This window comes from Salminus brasiliensis, chromosome 1, assembly GCF_030463535.1.
Source record: "Salminus brasiliensis chromosome 1, fSalBra1.hap2, whole genome shotgun sequence".
Taxonomy (NCBI): domain Eukaryota; kingdom Metazoa; phylum Chordata; class Actinopteri; order Characiformes; family Bryconidae; genus Salminus; species Salminus brasiliensis.
The window spans coordinates 18,963,858-18,986,170 of record NC_132878.1 but is presented as its reverse complement, the minus strand read 5'-3'; the positions used below and the strand labels follow the sequence as shown (position 1 = coordinate 18,986,170).

Below are 22,313 nucleotides of genomic sequence, written 5' to 3'. Positions count from 1 at the left end.
CTGTTGACCTCTTTTGCCAAAACAGCATTTTCATCTTTGTAATATTGAAGGATTGTGTAAACACTACCTGAATTGTATATATGGTGTTGGGAGAAAGGCAGAGTTTGTGCTGGGAGCCCAGTTCCTAAATACGCACAGCAGCAGCTTGTTACGAAGGTGCTCCCAGCAGCTCTAAAAGCATAGCTCTCGCCAGGACAAGAGACAGTACGCTAGCCTCCCAGCTAAGTAGCAAGAGCCAGTTTGGAGGATGTTCGCTTTTTCAGCTAAGCAGTGAGAGCAGGAAATAGGACACTGGCCTCTCAGCTACAGGGTGAGAGCCACCACAGAGACTGGCATATGTCAAGAGGTGGGCATATTAGGCAGCAGGTAAAAAGTCAGTTGTTGAAGTGGATGTGTTAAAATAGAGAGAAGTGCTAATGTATACTAAATATATAAGAAATTCAAACAAATAAACAATACATTGTGATTTGATGTGTGTTAACCATTTCCAATGCTTTCCTTAAGGAAGCTTAGTATTTATTTACCATCCAACACCTAGTTTATGTGTGATTTAGGATGGCAGAAAGTGAGAGGATAGGGATGGAGGGAGAGAGAGATTTTGAGAGTAGTTAAATATAATTTTGGAGGTTGTTTCTAGGAGGTTGTGAATTACAAATATAAAAAAAAGCCTAGATTTAAGCCTCATTATGATTCGTTTCATTTCATGGTATGAGATACTCTCATATTTCCCTGGGGAAGAACTATGTTCTTTTTTTCCTCACTACTACCCCCTGTGTGAGTGTGTGTGTGTGTGTGTGTGCTTCCTTTGATCACTTACGCCTCTCGCCCTTAACACTCTTCATCCCCTGTGTCCTCTGTAGCTTATATGTGGAGGGTCATGAACAAGATTCACTCAGGCTTTATGTTTTGAGCAGATACTGTATCCCACATCCCTTCCCCCTGTCTCGCTCTTATGCTTCCACTGCTCTTCAGCTGCTTCACACAGCAACCAAGCCGTTAGACATGCATTCGCCAGTCAAGCTTTATCTTATATTTTCAGAGAGAGCGTAGGAATTGATTCGGAGTATAAATGACTTAAAATCAATTTCAGAGACTTATTCCCCGCTTGTCCGTTAGGAACGAGCCAACAAGATTATGAAGTGAATGGGCTTTGAAGGATGGCTGATGTTTGGGCTCTTTCTAATGTGCTTTTTGATACTGGAATCATGCATGGGACATGGTTAGCCTCGGGGGGTTGGTGTAAGGGCTTGTTTGTCTGTATATTCTGTATATATATCTTTCTTTTTTCCACATTTGCACTTTATCCCCCGTCCCCGTTTCAATTTTTTTCTTCTTCAAAACATTCTCTAAAGCAATTACAGTCAAGCTGGATTTAGATTCGGAATTGGCCACACGTGAGTTTCTCACGCTCTCTCTCTCGCTGTCTCTCTCTCTCTCTCTCTCTCTCTCTCTCTCTCTCTCTCTCTCTATTGAACTTTAATGACACAATGCCCTCTACTGTCCAGAAAAGCAAATGCACTCTCTGCCCTAATTCTGTCAGTAAGGAAAGTCAATAATGCATTCCCGCCTCCCTAGACTTGTATGTATGTTTTTGTGTGTGTGTTCAAAAGCGTGGAATCACTGTTTTTCAATAATATTAAACCCATTTTTAATGCTATTATAGTATGATGCTAGATGTAGTATGTTGATTACATATTGATTACATTAGTAGTAGTTAAACAGGTTCAAGTACAAGATTCTTTTGGTCTTTCTTGATAAGAATAGATTTGTCAGTAACCAAGATTGTGGCTATATATTGGGCAAAGCCAATTTGAAACCCATACTTCCAATCTCATCCTCTTAATTACAACTTTTTTTTGACAATTACCTCTTGAAGAATCATTAACACAGCGGTTCACTTACTTTTTCTAGCCTGTACTGTGTATGTGCTCAATAAAAGATATGAACAATACAAGAATTTGTGTGTTATTAGTTTAGTTAGATTGTGTTTGTTTATAACTGTGACTTAGATAACGATCAGACCACATTTTTATTGGTAATCAGTGCAGAAATCCAGGTCTTTCCAAAGGGCTCAAGTACATCTGTTTGTGTGTTATTGGTTTAGAAATCTAGGTAATTTCAAAGAGTTCACTTACTTTTTCTAGCCTGCACTGGTGATGTTTACTCACTGTGCCTAATAAAAGGTGTGAACAGTGCTACTGTTTGTGTGTTATTAAAAATCCACATCATTCAAAAGGGTTCGCTTACTAATTTCTTGCTGATGTATGCATATTTGCCCTCTTTAGCTTGCTGTGTTACTTTCTTGATGGAATGTGGAATGTGTGCAGCATATGGAATGCATATAGGCTTTGCTTGCCCAATGGTATGTTTGAGGCTTTTTGTTTGAGGACGAGAAGGCAGTGGGGTTGAGCTGTATGAGTCTGCACATATGAGCTGCAGCTTGAGGCCTCCAGTGCTGGGCTTTGTGCTCAACTGCCAAAGCTCACTACTATATGATTTATTTTTCCTAGAGAAAAGCAGTAAAAGCTCATATTGCATTCATGAGCCTTCCACCCTCCCACAATGTGTCTGTATACTCATGTTTTGACTCTCTGTGCCAGCTGCCCTCAAAATGAAATTCTCTGGTCGAGTGTGTGTATGTGTGCCTAATGTTTATTAAGCACACTACATGTCAAAACACAGGGAAGCCCTGCTTGCTTTTTCAATACTTTTCCAAGTAATGTTTGATTTTTTTTTACAGTTCACTTTCAGTTTCATTGTTCTCAGAAGTCTGCATAAAACATGGTTCTGTGGCCAGCAGTCCCAGAGAACACAGTTGTCTTCACTCTCTAGGCGGGTAGAACTGGCAATTAGCATTCCCCAAGCACATTCAGATGTCCAAAGATGTTGCATTAGCAGCAGTTTGAAAAGAAGTGGTTGGATGGTTTCGTGTAACTCAGAGGAAGCAAATGCTAGCCCTTACTCACCCATCATTATGACTGTATTGTATAATATATATAGATATGGCACTAACAGCCTTCTTTAGTCTGCTTCTGACAAAAAGACAATAATCATCTCTTTTGTTGTTCTACAAAAACCTTGTATTTCCAAAAGTTACATCTTATTACCTTTCAGTTTAGGTCACTTTAAAGAACACTTGGTCTGTTCACCCTGGTTTCTGGACACATTGTGTAGCACAACTGCCAAAATCAAATAATGTCAAAATGTTAAACACTGCAAAAATGGAGATCCAAGGCTTTTGCTTGACTAAAATTCACAGGCAACATTATTTTCATTATAAATTTTCCCGTGTGTAATTCCAGATTTACTCATTTATAGTATAGCAGGTACTCATATCAGTGTGTGTTGCTCCAGGTCTGTGTGACTGCACAGACTTCACAACAGGTGCATCTTGTGAGCGTTGCTTGGACGGTTACTATGGAAACCCTTTGACTGGCAGCCCAAATGACTGTCTGCTTTGTCCCTGTCCGGACCAAACCACTTGTGCCCAGATGCCAGAGACGGGGATTGTGGTGTGTACCAATTGCCCAGCCAATCAAAGAGGTCAGTCAGTGTCTGCTTGATTTGTTCACTTTCAGGTATTGAAGTCTGACATAAATAAAATAAAAAAAATCAATGTAATGTTGAGAGTTTGAAGTGATGTTCACCTTAGCTTAAAGGTATCAGTACAACATGCCTAATGTTTCAAGTTTGTTTCTCTAGCTGTGCACAGGATCGATGAGGCCAGTGTAGTTAACAAGTTTTGAAAGCTTATACCCACCAATTAGTGCTATAAGAACTGCATACTTAAATACCTGAACACACATTTGCCTCAAATCAGGGCCTTTTGAACAGATTTGTTGATGCTGTTTTTGATGAAATTGGATAACTGAATTATAAAGAGTTACAAAAGAGTTTATATTTGCATTCACTATGGATATTTTGTTCGTCCATTTACCCCTTTCTCTGGGCAACAGTGAACAGGTCAACATATTTTCAGGAAGGTATGTGATGATTTAGACACTCTGTTTTCTAAAATGTTAGGGTAGAAGCTTTAATTTACTAGAGAAGCCAGGGTTTTAATGACCCCAGTACAAACATATGAAAGCCCCCCTAAACATCATGAATTTAATAAAAACATTACAATGTAATCTGCTTATTCACAACTCACTCACAAAACTGGACTCCCCCATTGGAAATGGGAGCATGATGAATTGATTAATCTGCAGGTTCCTAATTATGCTAGTGGCTAATCTGATGCATTAGGTCTTCAGTTCTACCACTGGAGTCCTAACCAATTGGAGAGGGGTTTTTTTGACCAAGTTAACACATCTCTAGTACAAACATGGTTCTTTATGGAACCAAAGGAGGTACGTAATTTGATACACATAACTGGCATAAAATTAACACCACCTGCCTAAAATTAAGTATTTCCCCACAACAGATCCAGCCATTCAAAGCATGGGCTCCTTAAGACCTCCGAAGGCATCTATTGGTATCTGGCACCAATATATTAGAAGCAAATCCTTTAAGTCCTGTACGTTGTGATGTGCCTCACTTGTTGTGAGGTAAGTTGTGAGGTTGGTGCCCATGTACCTGTTGCCGGTTCACTGATTGTCCTTTCTTGGAACACTTTTGGTAGGTACTTACCACTGCATACCAGAAAACCCCCACAAGATCTGCCTGATGTTTTGGCGATGTTCTGACCCAGTCATCTAGCCATCATAATTTAGCTTGCCCATTTTTCCTCATTTTAACACATCACCTTTAAGAACTGACTGTTTACTTACTGCCTAATATAATATATCCCACCCCTTGACAGTTGATGCCACTGTAGATGAAGATAATCAGTAGTTTTCACTTTACCCCCCAGAGGGGGTCCAAATGACTCCAAATGTACATGTTTGATGGTCTGCTGAACTACCGCTTTAAACCTCACTGTAAACTGAAACCAAACAACAGATCAGTGTGTAACTCTGTGCTGCATTTCCAGGAACCAGGTGTGAGTTATGTGAGGACGGGTTCTACGGTAACCCTCTGGGACGGGATGGAGTGGTCCGGTCGTGTGTGAGGTGTAAGTGTAATGGAAACGTAGACTCTAACGCAGTAGGTGTATGCGATCATGTGACTGGGCGCTGCCTGAAATGCTTAGGACACACAGCTGGGGACTGCTGTGAAAAATGCCAGGCGGGTTACTACGGCAACGCTGTGGACAGCACCCTCAGGCCTTCCCAAAAGTGCAAACGTAAGTCTAAATTTTTGTGTCTCTAAAAAAAGAAAGAAGACGACAAACTCTGACATTATTATTTAGAGACTGTGTGTGTGAGTGTGTGTGTGTGTGTGTGTGTGTGTGTGTGTGTGTGTTGCTCTTATGCTAAGGAACTTATGATTGTTTAATCCCTTTTCAAGAGATTATTAGTTATTTTAAAGGTTCCCTAATCCTCTAATGCTGAAACACAAAGCAACTGTTTCTGTCTTTTAAACTACTCTCCTTCTTTAAAGCCATTTCTTAGTGCTGTTGCTGCTTTGACTTTATTATGCAAAGAACATGAAGAACTTTTGTATATTTTCCTTTTGTTTGTGTCCCAAAATATCACTACCAGAAAGTATATGAACTGGAACCTATGTCACACTTCAGTCGCCTTTTGTAGATACTAGATAGATACTTAAAACTAATCAATACTTCTAATCAAGTCTTTAGAGATCACATTGCCGTTCTGAATGTGAGCACACTATTGATGGTAGTACTGAGACGATCTTAAATGCTTCACTTCTGTTCTTTTGAAGGTTTTTAAAAAAGCAGTTAAAAAAACAATATCCTGGCAAGTAAATAGTTCTCTGTAAGTACAATAGTTGCTGTAATAACATATAACATATAATTTCAATGTGATTATTATTATTTTATCATTTTATTCTTGTTTTAAGACATGGTGTTTGAAAGGGCAATCTTAAATGTGAGAAGAATGAGAAGATCATATCACTATATATTATAACAAGTGAAAAAAAATGGAAATTGTTAAACAATCTTACATCAGTATGGTTTGATCCATTCTGATTATGTGTTGTTATGACCCCTGGTCATCATATTCCTTTCATGTGCCTGCCTGTGCTGTTTTTTATTGTTAGTCTGTTTCTATAGGTGCAGGCCCATGCTCTTTGTAAAGGAGTGAATAGTGGAAGTGGAAGGCTGTAGAATAGGAGGCTGACAAGAACAAGAACAAGGGATTATTCTACATGCAGCATTTTAGCACATTTTACTTTAGACACATTTCTGTGCTCAGTCTTACCACTCATGGTCTCGACTTGGACTTTGTTTATTTACAGCTTCTGCCCTAAAAATCGTATCTCCAACACCACAAATATAACATAAGCCTTCTTCCTGCCATCTACAGTTTGATCACATGTTTTTTTTTTTTGTCTGTTAAGTTTCAAAGTTTCAAAGTGAAAGTGTAAACTAGATTTGTCTATTCCAAGCTGTGCTTTTGTACAGATACACCATATGATTACATTTGCTGTGCTGTTGAATGTTAGAGCTTTAAAACAGCATTAGCCTATGTCCGGTCACTGTCAAAATCTCTGGATATTTCAGCAACTATGCATTAGATAAGATCAAGTAAGCATAATTATTACATCCACTGAAAATTGGAAGCATTCCAATTCAGGTTTCATCCTCCAAAAACCTCTACTTTGTTGTTTGTATGTGTGTGTGTGTGTGTGTGTGTGTGTGTGTGTGTTTGTGTGTGTGTGTGTTGACCTCTGTTTTTTGCTTCTCAGCTTGTGCCTGTAGCCCCGCTGGCACATTCGGATTATCGAATGAGTGTGACCCTGACACAGGACGATGCTTGTGTTTGAATCATGTGACCGAACGAGACTGCGGGCAGTGTGAAACCGGCTACTTCAATCTGCAACCAGGTGTAGGCTGTGAGAGGTAAGTTAAAGAAAACCCACCTCCCTCCCAACATACACTTTCCATTGTTTTCATAAATTCATTCATTACTTGGTTGTCTTGTTTCTTCGAAACATAGAAGACCAGACAAAATACACAACAAGTAGAACAGCAAGAAACACTCTAGACTAGAATGTATTTCAATGGCTTTCAATGAGTCCAACAGATAAAAAAACACCTAGAGATTGAAGAGAGATACAGTAAATGGATGATATTATATTTTATATAATATTAATCACATTTGTTACAGATTTTTTTAAGTTGTTATATTATTTGCTAGAGTAATTGTTCTTAATTTCCTTGAATCTCAATCTCTAAATTCTAAAATATTAGGCCAACTTTGGCACCCAAATAAGCTCTGAGTATATATGCAATTGTGATTGGTTGTTGCTGAGATGACATGTCAAAATACAGCACTCATCTTACCACAAATTTTGTGTGGTATTTTGTCTTAAGGTGCACCTTGCACCTTTACCAAGAAAAGAATTGTTTGAATTAGATTAGATTTAGATTTTTTAGACCTTTTTGTACCTTAAGTATGCATCTGGGAAATGTGTGTTTACTAGGAGCTATATATTGATTTAAAGGAATAATTAGATATTTGTCTCTCATGAAAATTTAAATGGCTTCTTCCTCCTGTACAGGTGTAATTGTAATCCCATTGGCTCGTCCTCACCAGCATGTCACCCAATCACAGGCCAGTGTATGTGTAGGACAGGTGTGGAAGGAAAGCAGTGTGGTGTTTGTCGAATGGGCTTCTTTGGCTTTTCTTCCAGAGGCTGCAGAGGTACACAATTATCAGCTATAAGGCCCAGTCATGATGTAGGCTGATGTTAACATCATCACATATATGATCTTAATATTAGAATTCCACTGTTTCCTTCTGTCTTGAGAATAACAGGCATTTTGAAAATGTGATATTATGTGTGATATTAAGATAATAACAGTCCAAGACTGTCTTAGCTTCAGGAGTTATAATATAGTGTATATATAGTACATTTTTGGAGGGGATATAATTCTTTTGGCAATATCATATTTTATCTGTGGTGTAAATGGCCTTCTAACCACATGAGCCCCTTACAGAGTCAAGTTAAGATCAAAAAGAACTTTATTGTTGATCCCAACCACAGTGGAATGGAAAAGTGTTCATACAAAGGCCTCAGTGCAAGAGTGTTTACAAGACCACATAGTGAAAGTCACCTAGACATTGTCTGGCCCTTTCATTAAGAGATCGATCCCTGGTGGGTGCCACAATCATCCATGGTCAGAAGTCCAAGAGATCAAAATTGGTCTCACTTTCTCTGGAAGAGTAGGATGGCTCTGCCTCTCCCCCCATTTATGACCCTAACCAAAGCAGGCATTTGTTTGCTGATATAACAGAATTGGCAGTTAGTGTTCTCCTGCATGTGTGTTGAGTTGTCAGTGGTGTTGCATTAGCAGCAGTTTGAAAAAGAAGCGAATAACTTCTTTCACATCACTATGCGATAGTCACATGGAGTGATGGGGAAGTCCTAACTAGTGCGTGGGAATAATGAATTGTAATTGACTAAGAATTCAAAGGGGAGACGTGGCAGCAGAATGTAAATTACGATACAATTAAAACACAACAGTACACAACTCGAGTCCAGGGTAAACAACAGGAATTCATACCTCTTAGACCCTGTATTTAAGCCCACACTTTCAAGGTTCTCATAGCTATATTACTGTCAAAATATTCTTCAGTTTCATAGGCCCCAAAATAGAACCTTGTGCGACTCCATATGCTAAAATGGTTACCAAATAAGTCAGAATAGTTTCTGCAATAGAATTAATAACTGAATAATGAACATAGGGCTCAAGGGGTTTCAACAACATGCTTTTTGATATTTGTTTTTAGTATGAAATGTATAGTTACATACATATACATTTTTTGTATATTACAAAGTGTATTTTTTAGTCGCCATATACAATGTAATAAACACAATACCCACAGGAGGACCTACTGCACTGCATAGGCTGTGTTCAAATGGCATGTAAAGGCTATGAAAAGCCTGATCACAGACAGATATTTTTTAAAAGGCTAAAGCTCAAACTATGTGGACCAAGTGAACCTGTAAATCACATTTTCTGTATTTCTGTTAGCCGTGATCACTTGTTTGCAACAAAATTTCTGCTGATTCTGATATGAAAAACATAGGCAGTATTTTGACTTCTTACAATTAATGAAATGTCCCAGAACCTTAGAAAGTGTTGCTCTTTATAATGAGTTAGGATGTCCTCATAATCTATATCTTTCTCTGTGTGTGTGTCTGTAAAACTGCAGCCTGTAACTGTGACCCCATGGGTTCGTCCTCCATGCAGTGCCATGGCAATGGGACTTGTCCTTGTCGCCAAGGCTTTGTGGGTTATAAGTGTGACAAATGTGAGCTGAACCACTACCTTAACCATGTGACCCACCAGTGTGAGGAGTGCCCGGTGTGCTACAGTCTCATCAGAGACCAGGTATGTGAGTGTGTGTGTCTGTTGGAGGTAGACAATTATCAGCCTCCTCTACACCATCCATCAATGTAAAGGGACCCTTGTAGGACCAACACTGGTCATTTAAAGTGGTGGACCATTTTCAGCACCGTAGTGACACCAGCTTGGTAGCAATATTGGTAGTGAATGTATCAGGCACAGCAGTGTTGCTGGAGCTTTTAGACACCACAATGCCAATACTGGGTCGATAAAACCATAAATATTCAGTCAACAGTGGTCCTGTGGTTAAAAAAGTGACCACCAAAAACTGATGAAGGGCTAGAGGATGACTAACGCAGGTTGTGCATTAAAAAAGATGAGCTCTACATCTACAAGGTGTACAAATAATAGAGTGCCAGGAAGGTGTCATATTGTCTGAAAAAACACTAGCAGCAGTTATTGTCCACCACTCAAATAACTTCTGCCTATGGTGGCCCTCTCTTACTGATGATGAGTGCATCAGCACTCCAGTCCTTCATGGTCAGGAGTCCAGGAATAGTGATAGGGGACGTTTTACCCTCCTGAATGGAGGACGAGGGAATATTGTACTAAATAGTTAATATTAATAGTTAATGCAGTTTCAGCGATAAGATACATAATTTAAATTTACTAACTAACTAACTACTTACTAAATTTACTAACTTGACTTAACTAAGTTCGTAATCAGTTGCTATACAATTTTAAAGCCAGCAAGTGGAGGTACAAGGTAGGTGTTTCTAATAAACTGGCACCAGACATTCTGTTCATACTTCCACAATTCCATCTGCACTGTATCAATGACATCCACCATCCACTGCACCTAATTTGCACTTATCTGAACCTTGTAGCACTGCGTTTCAGCGCTGCTCTCATTTAGCTAGCGCTGAGGCTAAAACGGCATGCGATTCAGACACCCCACTATCACCCTCTGCCAAGAGTGCTTTCCAGCCAAGCTGGTCTTTGTCTCCCAACAAAAGAGAATTACTGAGGCATGTAGCTTCATTTCCCCATTGAGAGAGAAGCGAGCGTGCCGAGGTGGCTCTTGTTTGTGAAACAGCAATGTGTGCACAATGCAAGCAAAACAGATGCCACCCACACTTGCACTGAAAATGCAAATACATGCTCCCCGATTACAGCGCTTTAGACTGGTTGGCTGTTAAGTAGAGAATGGAATCGCCATGAACCTCTTGAGGCAAAAGTAGAATGGCAGCGGGACGGCCAGGGTGAGAATAAGAAGGAGTCAGTTTTGAGCTCACAAATGAAGTCTTTAATTGCTCATGGTTATCATAGAAAACCCAGAGGGCTCTTGAAGGGAATATTTAAAGTAGAATTTGAAGTCATTGACTGGAGGTTATGGCTTTGCACTGGCAGATAGATGTGGTCTTTAATATACAGTAGACAATTATGTAAACATTTTGTGAATATGGCACTACATTCAGTGATAGCGACCGGGTGCATAGTCATACCAGGAAAACCATTGCTCTGTTTCTATGAACTTTTTATACAGTCAATCTTGGTCATAAAAATGTGATATACTTTGTAGTGTAGTTTTTACTTCCAGCTTATTCAGACAAAAGATTAAATGTTCTTTTTCTTTTTTGAATCAACCACATTTAAAATGCTGTAGGACTCATGTATTCCCATGTAGACCAGACTAGAACATGTGATCTGATACTCATAAAGTGCTCTAAAGCACTTTATGAGACTTTGATATTATAGTAAATGGATGAAGATTAGATATTCCTCTATCGAGGTGGGCAATGAGGGCCAGGGTGAGTTGAATCAGCTGTGCTTGAGTGAGAAAATCAAAAACTGAATTTAGCCATCCAGGACCGGAATTGCCCACTCCTGCTATAGACCAATGGTCACCAACCCTGCTTCTGAACATTTACCTTACTGCAGACTTTAGTTAGTTGTAGTCTACATCCATGACCCAAAGTGGCCTAGTAGAATGAAAATTACAGTCATGTAAACAAAAAATTGCACACTCCATAAAAAAGCTTTTTCATTTTTAACAAATTTAAACATATTGACATTTGATCTTCTTTGGAACAATATTGGAGGTAAACTAACTGAAGAGAGAGAGATAATATAACTAAACACATAAAACTAAAGAAATATCTTTAAAATGATTTGTAAAAGTTAATGAATAGTTAGGACACGCCCACATTTAGTTCTACTTAAAATTCTGAAATTTGAATCAGGTGCAGAACATCAGCTGTTTCAAAATAATGTGTAAATAAAAGTACAACAAATGTTAATATGGCCAGTTCAGGCTGTTCTAGTAAGTTTAGCCCGAAAGCAGAGATGCATGAAGGAGTCCTAAAATTTCATCACAGGATCTACAGGTAGCGCTCAAGATTCATCTGTCCAAAGCACATTGTCCCAGAAGTCCTGGTCTATGTATAAATGTTCAGTTCTCTAAATTTCATAGGTTTTATATTTTTCAAACATTAGTTTTTGGTCACAATGTATAGTGTAATAATCACAATACTCATAGGAGGAACTTCTACACTGCATAGGCTGTGTTCAGATGGCATAATACATTGCACTCAAACCATAAAGCCATTATATGGAGTGCTGGACTAAGTGAATACGTTTTTGATCAAGGTTTTTTTTTTTCTTGTGTGAATCAAGATCAAATCCCTCTAACTTTACTCATTATGCAGGACCATATTTCACAGCCAGTTATCAGCCTGCAAGTAAACTGAAAAAATCTACCAATGCGGTTCTGGATAATAGCACCTCAGTGACTACCCCTCAACTTGATTATCTCCAGAGAAGGTTTTTCGTACCTAGGTACTAAAATCAGGCAAGGTTGAACATAGATCATTTACTGAGATAAGGGAGATAGAACAGTGGGTGAATTTTAGTCATTTTAAATGTTAGATACAGTATATGAATTATGAAGGGCTGGTGAATAATAAATGTCCAGTTAGGTGAGGGATGAATGGTGAATGATTCATGCTTGAGGTAGCTTTAACTGGGCTTATTGATTCAAATATGAGACCTGTAGTCATTTATATCCATTGTTTCATTAAAATTCAACTCTACATAATTGTGAACCACTCTTTATACAACATTATACATGATCCTCCAAGATATACTGACTTCTGAATTCACTTCATCATCTGCCATATGGTACAGTAATGCTGTTGTGGCAAGCATTTCAGCAATCCAAATCCAGCGTTTATGCTAATTAGCATGTTTACTTCAGTGCTGTCAATGTATGTATCAGTCTGGCAGATTGCTGCTTTGTATTCCAAATGCAGTCACCCAAGATGTATATGTTTAGAGTCCAGAATTTGCAGTGAAACTACAAGGCTAATGTAGCTAAAAAGTAAAGGATGTCTTACAGCCACCATATTAGCGTTGGTCAAATGGCAAGCTTATAAAATGTACAAAAGGACAGTCAATATTCATCACATTTATCATTGTTACATTAAAGACATGTCGTGTTAGGATGCTTGCGCATGGACTTTTATTGTGGTATAGCATAGCAGGCTCACCCAGGCCAGAGGACAGTGGTGTTACCCACAACACTGTACCAAATTCAGGCTTGAAGATGACGGCTGCTACTGTTTTCAGCTATGTGATAAGCTTATGTTTATTTGTTTATAGATATCAGTATATCATACATCAGGCACATTATTTAAAAACACTTACCTTAACAATAAGATGTTTTTGCCTGTAAAATCTAAACTCCAGATCACATTAAAACAGATGCACATAAACATAAATACAGTTAAATAATAAGAATTTCTCATTTTGAAGAAAGTTGCTGATATCTTGTTAGCTAGTTTAAAGAACAAAGCTTGATTCCAGAGTTTTCCTGGACGCCCCCCTGTCTGGTCCGCATGTCCGCAGGTCCGCATGTGGATTTGTTCAATTCCATCACCAGCTCACCTAATTTAACATCATTAGATATTATAATACTAATACTAAACTCCCATGAGGAGAGCTTTGGATATATTTTATTAAACACAGAGATGTAAAGTAAGGGTACTTCCTGTATGAATGTTGTTTATAATATATCATTTCAGCATTGTCATCACAGTACAAATATGCATATTAATCACGTCACAGGACATGCCATGTCACATAGGACAAATATCATTAAATTACAGAGTTTTTGCTTTTGCTTTTTGATGCAAAAGGAAAATTTGCCCTGTTCTCATTTTCAATGACATATCTATAAGAGGCAGTTTATATCTGCTCAGTGTTCATTTTGACATGACATGTTGGGTGACTTCCAGTGTAATTTCCATCATTTTCCACAATTTGTATCACAGAAAAAAAAATTAATGTAATTTTTTTTCAATATTGTGCAACTCTAATAGACATGCCTATTTTAACTATCTGCCACTATTAATATTACCACTATTAGCCATCATTACTCTGGCCATCAGTGCCATCACTATATTAAGTTATACTACACCATGATTATTATATTATGATTATGACCAGAGAAGTTCAACAGTGTAGATGGTTTAGTAACCTTTATCAATAATGTTTAAATAGTTCTGACCAGAGGAGGACGGGTCGGGTCCCCCTTGTGAGTCTTGGTTCCTCCCAAGGTTTCTTCCTCCAGCTCTGAGGGAGTTTTTCCTTGCCATTGTCGCCGTTCGCTTGCTCACTGGGGGTCTTAGATCTTTCATGTCTTCCTATGCTATTTCTTTTTTTCTGTCTTTTACTAATTACTAATTATGTAAAGCTGCTCTGTGCCAATAACAGTTGTAAAGAGCTATACAAATAAATTTGACATGATTGACTTTAATTATGCTGAACTGGTATCTATGAGCCACCATTATTCGTACCCAACATTAGTTTGGCACTGGAGATATGAGACACGTCTCACCAAACATGTCTTGGCTGTTGAAGTACGTTTAGGATAAGAAGATTATGTATGTTTGGGTTTTGGCCCAATCATTGCTTTTGATTTAACTGTCTGATCTTGGTAAACCTTTTTGTTTCATAGTTACCAGGCTTATCAGGCTTGTCATTCACAATGTTAAAAGATGAGCTGCAGTCAGTGGCTGGCTTAGGATATAATGTGGGATAAAAACCTATATTCCCTAAAGCCACCAGATTTGCACTTCAGCCTTATTCTGGAGTGCAAAGGACCCCCTTGAAACAGTTTAAAATGAAACTGTCCACACATTCTTACTGCCAGCTATGCAGCTATTACCCTGCATATGTTTTGGGACTGTCCTGCCATTAGAAGCGTCTGTTCAGCTATTGCACCTGTGAGGCCCATTCCGCACACAGCTTCCTCTATGTGCTTTATTATGACTTCTTGCTGCAGGTATCCAGATAAAGTCCAGACAAGATACCGCGCCCTCCATAATGTTTGGTACTAAGACACATATTTTTGCTTGATATGTCCCTCTGCTCCACAGTTGAAAATTTGCATTTGCATTGACTTTGAGTTCACCATGTTGAAATGACTGCGCTTTTCCACACAGACCCCCTCGTTTCAGGGCACCTTAATGTTCGGGATATAGCAATTGTAGGTACATTAAAGGTGTCAGTATTAGTACTTTGTTGCATATCCCTTGCATGCAGTGACTTGCATCCAGAAATCTGTGATTCTTGGACATCATCAGGTGCATCATCTTCTCTGGTGAGGCTTTGCCAGTAATACTTTCTGACAAATACACACCCACCTCCTGACGGCTATTTCTGATCTGTCGGACAGAAAATTGAGGATTTTTCTGAGGATTAGTGAGAATTCATTTGCCATCAGCAGTGGAGGTCTTCTTTGGCCTACCAGTGCCATTTGCGAATAATGAGCTCACCAGTGCGTTCTTTTTTTCTTAATTAAATTCCACATATTTAATTATGGTAATATCCCAATGTTTGACGGATGTCATTAATCTTGTCAATCTTGTTTTTCAGCCTCATAGTAGCTTCTTCTTTGACTTTTAAAATTGGAACAGCTCTTGTCTTCATGCTGAACAGTGGCAACTACAGACTCCAACAGTGTTTGAAAGCTTAGAAGCCAGCCTAGGGATCTTATTCCTTAATTAATGAAGTAACGCAACACATCTGGGTAATCATAAACATCTGTGAAGCCAAATGTCCCAGACATTATGGTGCCCTGAAATGAGGGTAACTGCGTAAAAACTGTTGTAATTTCAACAGGGTAAAACTGAAATGTATGCAAATAGCCAATGAAATTCTGGAATGTGTACTTTAATCATGTCTGATTGAATCATGTTTGATTTGTAATTTAAAGCTGTGGAGTAAAAGGCCATATCAAGGAGAAATGTATCTTTGTCCCAAAAATTATGAAGAGGACTGTATATCCACGTACCATTTAGATATTGCCACACAAATGCATCTCAGGCAGACCTTAGGGCTACTTTTCTCACCAATTCTTTTCAGGAACTGTAACTGAGATGGTGCCACACCAGAAGTTCTGTTCTATGCAGTTATGCATTTTATAATGACTAAAGGTGAGAAAATGGCTCCAGCGTGCGATGGCAGATGTGTGCAGCTTTTGCTGTCATCCATTATTCATTTTCACTTACAACATAGTTTCCCTCGGGTAAAGTGAAATGCATGTGTGGTTTGAAGAAGCGGATACTTTGAATTTGTAGAAAATATCAAAGCACTGAGAAGACATTTTTAAGAAAATTCTATTAAAACATTTGTTTTATATATACAGGCCAGAAAACACGCCTCCAGATGCATGTAATGGTCAAGTCTGTTCCTAAATTGTTGTGACAAAAGATCTATACGTATATAACATTGAATTCTAGTAAATTGTATAAGCTTTTATTTAATACTAGCTTTGAACTCCCAGCGCAATGACAAAAATAAAAATGCTATAACAACAAACATTTTCAATAGAAAATAACATAGGTACGGCTGGAGTTTCATGTAATTAACTTTTAGCCTGAAAGCTTATCACCCCAGAGTAACAGGAAACACTCATTTTCCATCCCTGCCTCAATTATAGGCCTTTCAGGTTTGTAAGCTTCAGGTGAGGGAAAATGACCACTTTGACCATTTTTTTTTCAAAATGAATGCTTGCAAACACTCTAAGCACTCCTTTTTTCCTCGCCCACACACACCGCCTCCCTTGTCTAAGCTAGCGTGATGCATTCTGCTGATGCCCACCGCCTTGCACTCAATTCCTAATTGCTAAGTCATTTTGAATGTGCATATGTGGGAAGGAAAGGTTGCATTTTAACTAGTTTAATGATAGCCCATGGCTCAGTTGGGTCCAGGTTAATAAGGTGTGATAAATGTTGTAATGATCGACAATTTGTCAGGACCATAGCACCATAGCACCCTAGTGTGTGAATGTGCTTCAAAGGTCTTTGCACCTGCTAATATGTTTTTCTTCTCATTTAAAAATAACTGAATACCTGTCTATTGTAGACAGCATGTATTTTTTATACTTTGTAATTTTAATATTTTAATATTTGTATATATATATACATATATATACACACACACACACAGTCATGTGTAGGGGTTTACGTAACAGGATATAATAAAAAAAACCTCTGGTCCTTTGTGTCCCATTGAGATCACCCCATGAATCAGTATGCTGTGTTTGGCACTGTGCATCAGGGCCAAACATCCATGCTAAGCCATGCTGCCATTTTATAGAAAGAAGAGGCTTCTTCCTGGAAATTCCTGAATGTTTCAAAGAGCAAAATATCCTTTCTAATGTCATTGCTAATAGTATATTATACTATTATATAATATAAAATATATTATATACATATAAGCATATTTGAATGTTTTACATTAGGGTTTTATTTTACTATTGTTGTAATGTTTTCCTATATATTTTTTTATTTATTTAGCGTTTTTGATTACCTTGAAAGTTGCTTATGAAATCATATCATTATTATTATTATTAGTAGTAGTAGTAGTAGTAGTAGTAGTAGTAGTAGTAGTATCACAGTTAGATTAAAGATGTAATTTACTATACAAGTTATTTCTGTATATTTGATTCAGGTCTAGTCATAGTACTGTCGCATTGACACACTTGTATCAAGATTTACACACATAACTTATTACTTACTAAATGACATTTCCATATTATTAAGTTTGAGTCTGCACTTACAATTTTGTTTTCACATTTGACTTAAATCAAAGTTTATTCTTTTCTCAAGACTGTACACACTTTTTTTTTGTCAAATATTTGATAGAATTTCTCTTCTACTTAAAACACAAATGTGCTATTGATTAACAGTTTAAAATCTACAGACCTGACAAAATGTCTCCATCTCCTACAATGGGCCACAAATTGGAAATAAACAAAATACATTAATGCACATCAAGGTATTAGTATTACATGTAGTCAGTATATTTAGAAAGTTCACAGACAGTTCACACATTCAAGCGATCACAAATTTAACATTAATTTGATCGAAACTTCTTTGTTTCCAGTGTTTTACAAAATTTTTTATATCTACAGGCCAGTAAACTCAAAGCCAAACTACAGGATTTGGAACGGCTGCTTTCCAACTATGACTGCAGGAGCTACAGGCAGCGACTTTACGCTCGGCCACATCACATACGCCAGCCTCAGCATAATGAGCTTGAGAATCAGGTCCATGACCATCAAGGAGAGGACTATCTGCCCAATGCCCTGGAGGATTTCCTAGCCATTCAAGGTAAAAGGTTCATGTCAAAGGGGGACGCTAAATCCTGCCAAGATAAATTTGGCGTCTGGCGTTTACCTCTTTCGTCTTGCACTGGAGTTATGAAGCGAATGCAGCTAACATTGTCTAACACACTGTTATACACTGGCTATGTATGATTTCCCCCCCCCATTTTAGATAACAGTGTGTCATACAGTGTCAGAAACCACATAAGCTAGTCTATTAGAAATTACTTCACAACTGGACATCGCTTGAGGCCTTAGCTACATTAGCCTAGTAGCTCCAGTGCAAAGCTAAAGGAGGAAGGTTTGTCATTTGGAGACACATTTGGTTTTCTATATTTTCTATTTACATTTTGAGTTCATAATAATGATATGCACTATGGGTCCAAATATTTGTAGTCACCCTTTCTAAAGAATATGCTCAGCTACTTTAAATTGAACCCTTTGCTGACACAAATGTGCAAATGCACACATACAGCTTGTCCTGTCTTGTTAGGCTAGTCCCTGTAGCAAGCCTCTGTCAATAGAATTGGACTGTGGAGCAGATGAACATTAGCAGATAAACCTTTTGGCACCATGCCTATTACCATGCCATTGAGCTGAGGAGAAATGGAGCTGCATTTTCTAGCATGATGGTGCCCCATCCAGCATATTTGGAATAAGTTGTTGAGTTTGGGATGAGTTAGGGTGGTGATCAGCCAACATTCTGATCTTATCAATGCTCTTGTTGTTGAATGCAATCATATCTTCACAGCAATTCTCCAAAATCTAGTAAAAAGCTTTCCCTAGACAGTAGAGACAAACATAACTCCAACAAAAGCAGGTTAAACTCTTTGTAATACCCATAAACAACTGATGAGCAGGTGCCCCAACACTTCCACCTGTCCATATAGTGTTTGTAAATGACTTTTTTTCGGATTGACCGTCCTCTATTGTATATTATTCAAAAAGCAGGTCAGGCTGAAACATGCCTTAAACCTTTTTTGCAGGGCAAACATCAGGGTAAACTGTGGCTAAATACGCTCATATAATGTATGTCAATATATTGTTTTTTTGTGACGTCACAAAAACAAATGATGCAAAACAGGCTGTTTTTGCAGTTTAGTTTTCATTTATGGATCGTATGGTGAATGGACCCTATGGTTTGAGACATGAACAACATTCTTTTAAAACTTAACTATGATCACAATGTACTTTCAAACTGGGGAGTTTTTCATGATTCGGGCCCTTTAACCCTTTAATACAGAAAGGCTTATTACACACTAAGCTGTATTATTCAGTAACTACAGGGACTTCTGTACAAACTGGTGGGGCTTTTATCTGGTAATAGAAGTTTGTAATAAAACATTCAGCCTGCCAACGTTTTTTAAGGGGTTAAAGTATCATGTTAAACTATTGACAGACACTGTTCCCAGTGTGAGATGAGAATATTCACCTACCTCATTCACTTCAGTTTTCCCCCCATGTTGCATATTTCTGCAGCAAATGCTAAGATTAGCTCCTAAACTCTCAGAGGGCCTTTTATGAGCGCACCTGCTGTTTCTACACAAGCACCTGCTGTTTTAAAAGCTGCACTCCTTTAACAACTCTGTTAACACTGCTGTTGGGTTTTTAACAGTTTCCGTGTTGATTTTTTCGCTTCTTTATTTCTGTTTGCCCATGGAGACAAAATCAATGGCTGAGTACACACGCTCCTTGTTTCTGTACAGAAGCGCGAGAAGCCTTCACGAGCCAGTTCTCGCAGCTGGAAACATCTGCCCAGACCCTACAGCTGCAGCTACGTAACTTTGCCATGGCAGTGAACTGCAGTTTTGTGGTGGATGGGGGGAAAGAAGACAAGCAGGGAGAGGAAGGGACGGGAGCAAGCGAATGCCGAGCTCTAGTAGACACGCTTGTTGTTGTCACGGATACGCAGGTGCGCCTTCAGAGGATGACCCTTGATCTTAACAGCCTGGTGAGTCTCCACAGATCATGTCCTTCCATGTTGAGTATGCGCCTGAGTGTGTGTGTGTGTGTGTTCAACAAAGACAGAAGGCACAGAATGAATACGCACTGCTATTGCGGCTTACTACCATCCAAAAGTCTGGAATCACTTGTTACATTAATATTTTGTGTTTTTTTTATTCAATAATAACTCATGCCGTGCAACTTTTGTCGTTAAATGATGAGTAATATATAGTGACTTTCTTGTTGGCTAGTTTGGACAAGGCCTTTAGCATGATAATTTTAAGGAGACAGAGAACTGAGGAGTTCAGGTTGCTTCAGCTTGGTGGTTGGAAGTCTGTCCTCCATGAGAGATGAGAGATATGATCAGAGGAGGGTTGTAAGAGAATTGTTATAGACACATGAACAAGGTAGAGATGGTATTTATAGGACATTAGATTGGGAGGAGGGGCATGTTCCTCCTCCCAAACTTTCAGAGTTTCAGAGCACCTAAAAAAAAAAAAAGCTGAGCCAGTAAAAGATGACCCGTTTTCCAAAAGGCACAATTAATATAGGATGATTTATCTAATTACTATAGCCTTTTTAATATAGCATGAAAGGAAAAGGGGCCTAGAGCAAAAGTTGGGCACCCTGCATGGTCAGTACTTAGTAACACCCCCATTGGCATTGGTGTGTGGAGCTTGGACGCGGAGGCAGACGTAACTGCAAGTGTTTATTAAAAGGAAAACAAAAACAAACAAACAGGGAACAAATCAAACACTAGCAAAGGAAACAAACAGAAACTGAACTGAAAAATACAAAATAGGCCAAGCGAAAACACAGTAAACTACCATGACCTGTAAACTGCCAAACGACATGATAGAAAAACTGAGGTTTCTGATATCATGGTGCAGCTTTACTAGCATCCTATTATGATCAGTGTACACATGTATCTACACTAATAACAGTCATTTCAGACTTTTGGTACAGGTCACAAGTTAGTCTGACAGGAAATCATATATATAATCATGTACATTCTGTAAGTGGCTTTTTTGTTGCAATAACTGAACAACTTGAAAATGCACTCTTTGGCTTCTCTGCATGTTTCAGGTAATCCCATTTGTGCTCCCGAAAGGACCAACCCAGTGGAATGCTCTGGTGAATGAATCAGAAACTTTAGTGAAAAGGTAGGTTGGACAATTGCATTTATAGTCCAATCATGTTGCGTTCTTTTTGTGTCTAATGTTCACAAGTGGCCAGTGCTATGTCGAAAAATCAAAAATTGGACTAGATAAAGCCACTTATCACTGATGGTTTCACAAAGGACCACAACCTGCTAATATCAGGTTGGACACCACCAAACTAGTTTTGAACAACAAATTGAATGAAGTACAATTTGATTCCACTCTGGCCTTTCCACCACGGGTTCTCAATTGAACCACAGAACAACAGAATTGAACCCTATATGATGACCCATAAAGGTATTTCTTTTTCCACAGTCATAAAGACATGGCCACTCGTATTGAAGAGTTAGCAGGTGAGGCACTGAATGTGTCCAACAGGACCTATTCCATGCTGCTCAGTCTGCTGGGGGATAACTCAACAGAGCTCCAAATACAAGACCTAACAGAGCAGTAAGTAATGTTTGTCTGGACAAAATGATCGGAAAATGTTGTGGCACCTTTGTGCTGGTCCCATTGGTCCCATTTTTTTTAATCTTTTATGAAGAAAAATATATGATCATAATGTTCATCTAATGCTCAATAAAACAGCTTTATTATTTTCATCTTTAGTTTTTGACATTTTTGTTTTTTAGTTTTAAGATTTGGCTGTACATTTCCTTTCTAAAATTAGGTAAAAACATTATGGCAAGACAAATTTGCTATACCATCTGCCAATCATTTTATAAGCCCCTACTACTTCTGTGGTACACTGTTAAAAGTATAAGAGGCCTACTTGACAATGAAATAGAAATGCTCCAAAATACCATAGGATAAAATATTTTAGATTGACTTCCATTGAAAGAAAATATTTTTTTTTCCATTTCCTGTAAAGTTGTCATTTTAAAAATATGTTATGTAATACTGTATAGAAATATTTGTGACAGTACTAAGCTTGACAGGAATAGCACAATAGAAAATCTTTTAGGGGATTAAACACCTTGGAAACAAAGGTTTTCAATATGTGCTTGTGACAGTAATTTACACTGTCAAATCATGACTTTTGCAAAACATACACTCAATACCAAGGAAAACACTTTGATGACCATGAAGCTGAGAGTTGAAAATATATACAAAGTATTACATTCCTTGAAAAGCATTGCCAATAGAACAGGACACTCTGGAGTGGCCACACATGAGA

The 22,313-nt window shown here is 38.3% G+C and overlaps 1 protein-coding gene across 2 annotated transcripts in view; it reads left to right on the top strand.

The window, feature by feature from the left end:
- Positions 1 to 22,313, top strand: part of lamc3 (laminin, gamma 3) — a 161,336-nt gene that overhangs the window by 126,191 nt on the left and 12,832 nt on the right. For both annotated transcript variants that reach the window (XM_072674061.1, XM_072674054.1), the window contains 9 exons: positions 3,355 to 3,543; positions 4,973 to 5,224; positions 6,754 to 6,907; positions 7,570 to 7,712; positions 9,228 to 9,406; positions 17,841 to 18,039; positions 19,739 to 19,983; positions 21,063 to 21,139; positions 21,452 to 21,586. In XM_072674061.1, the coding sequence (XP_072530162.1) occupies positions 3,355 to 3,543; positions 4,973 to 5,224; positions 6,754 to 6,907; positions 7,570 to 7,712; positions 9,228 to 9,406; positions 17,841 to 18,039; positions 19,739 to 19,983; positions 21,063 to 21,139; positions 21,452 to 21,586 (1,573 nt within the window). The remainder of the gene's footprint in view (positions 1 to 3,354; positions 3,544 to 4,972; positions 5,225 to 6,753; positions 6,908 to 7,569; positions 7,713 to 9,227; positions 9,407 to 17,840; positions 18,040 to 19,738; positions 19,984 to 21,062; positions 21,140 to 21,451; positions 21,587 to 22,313) is intronic.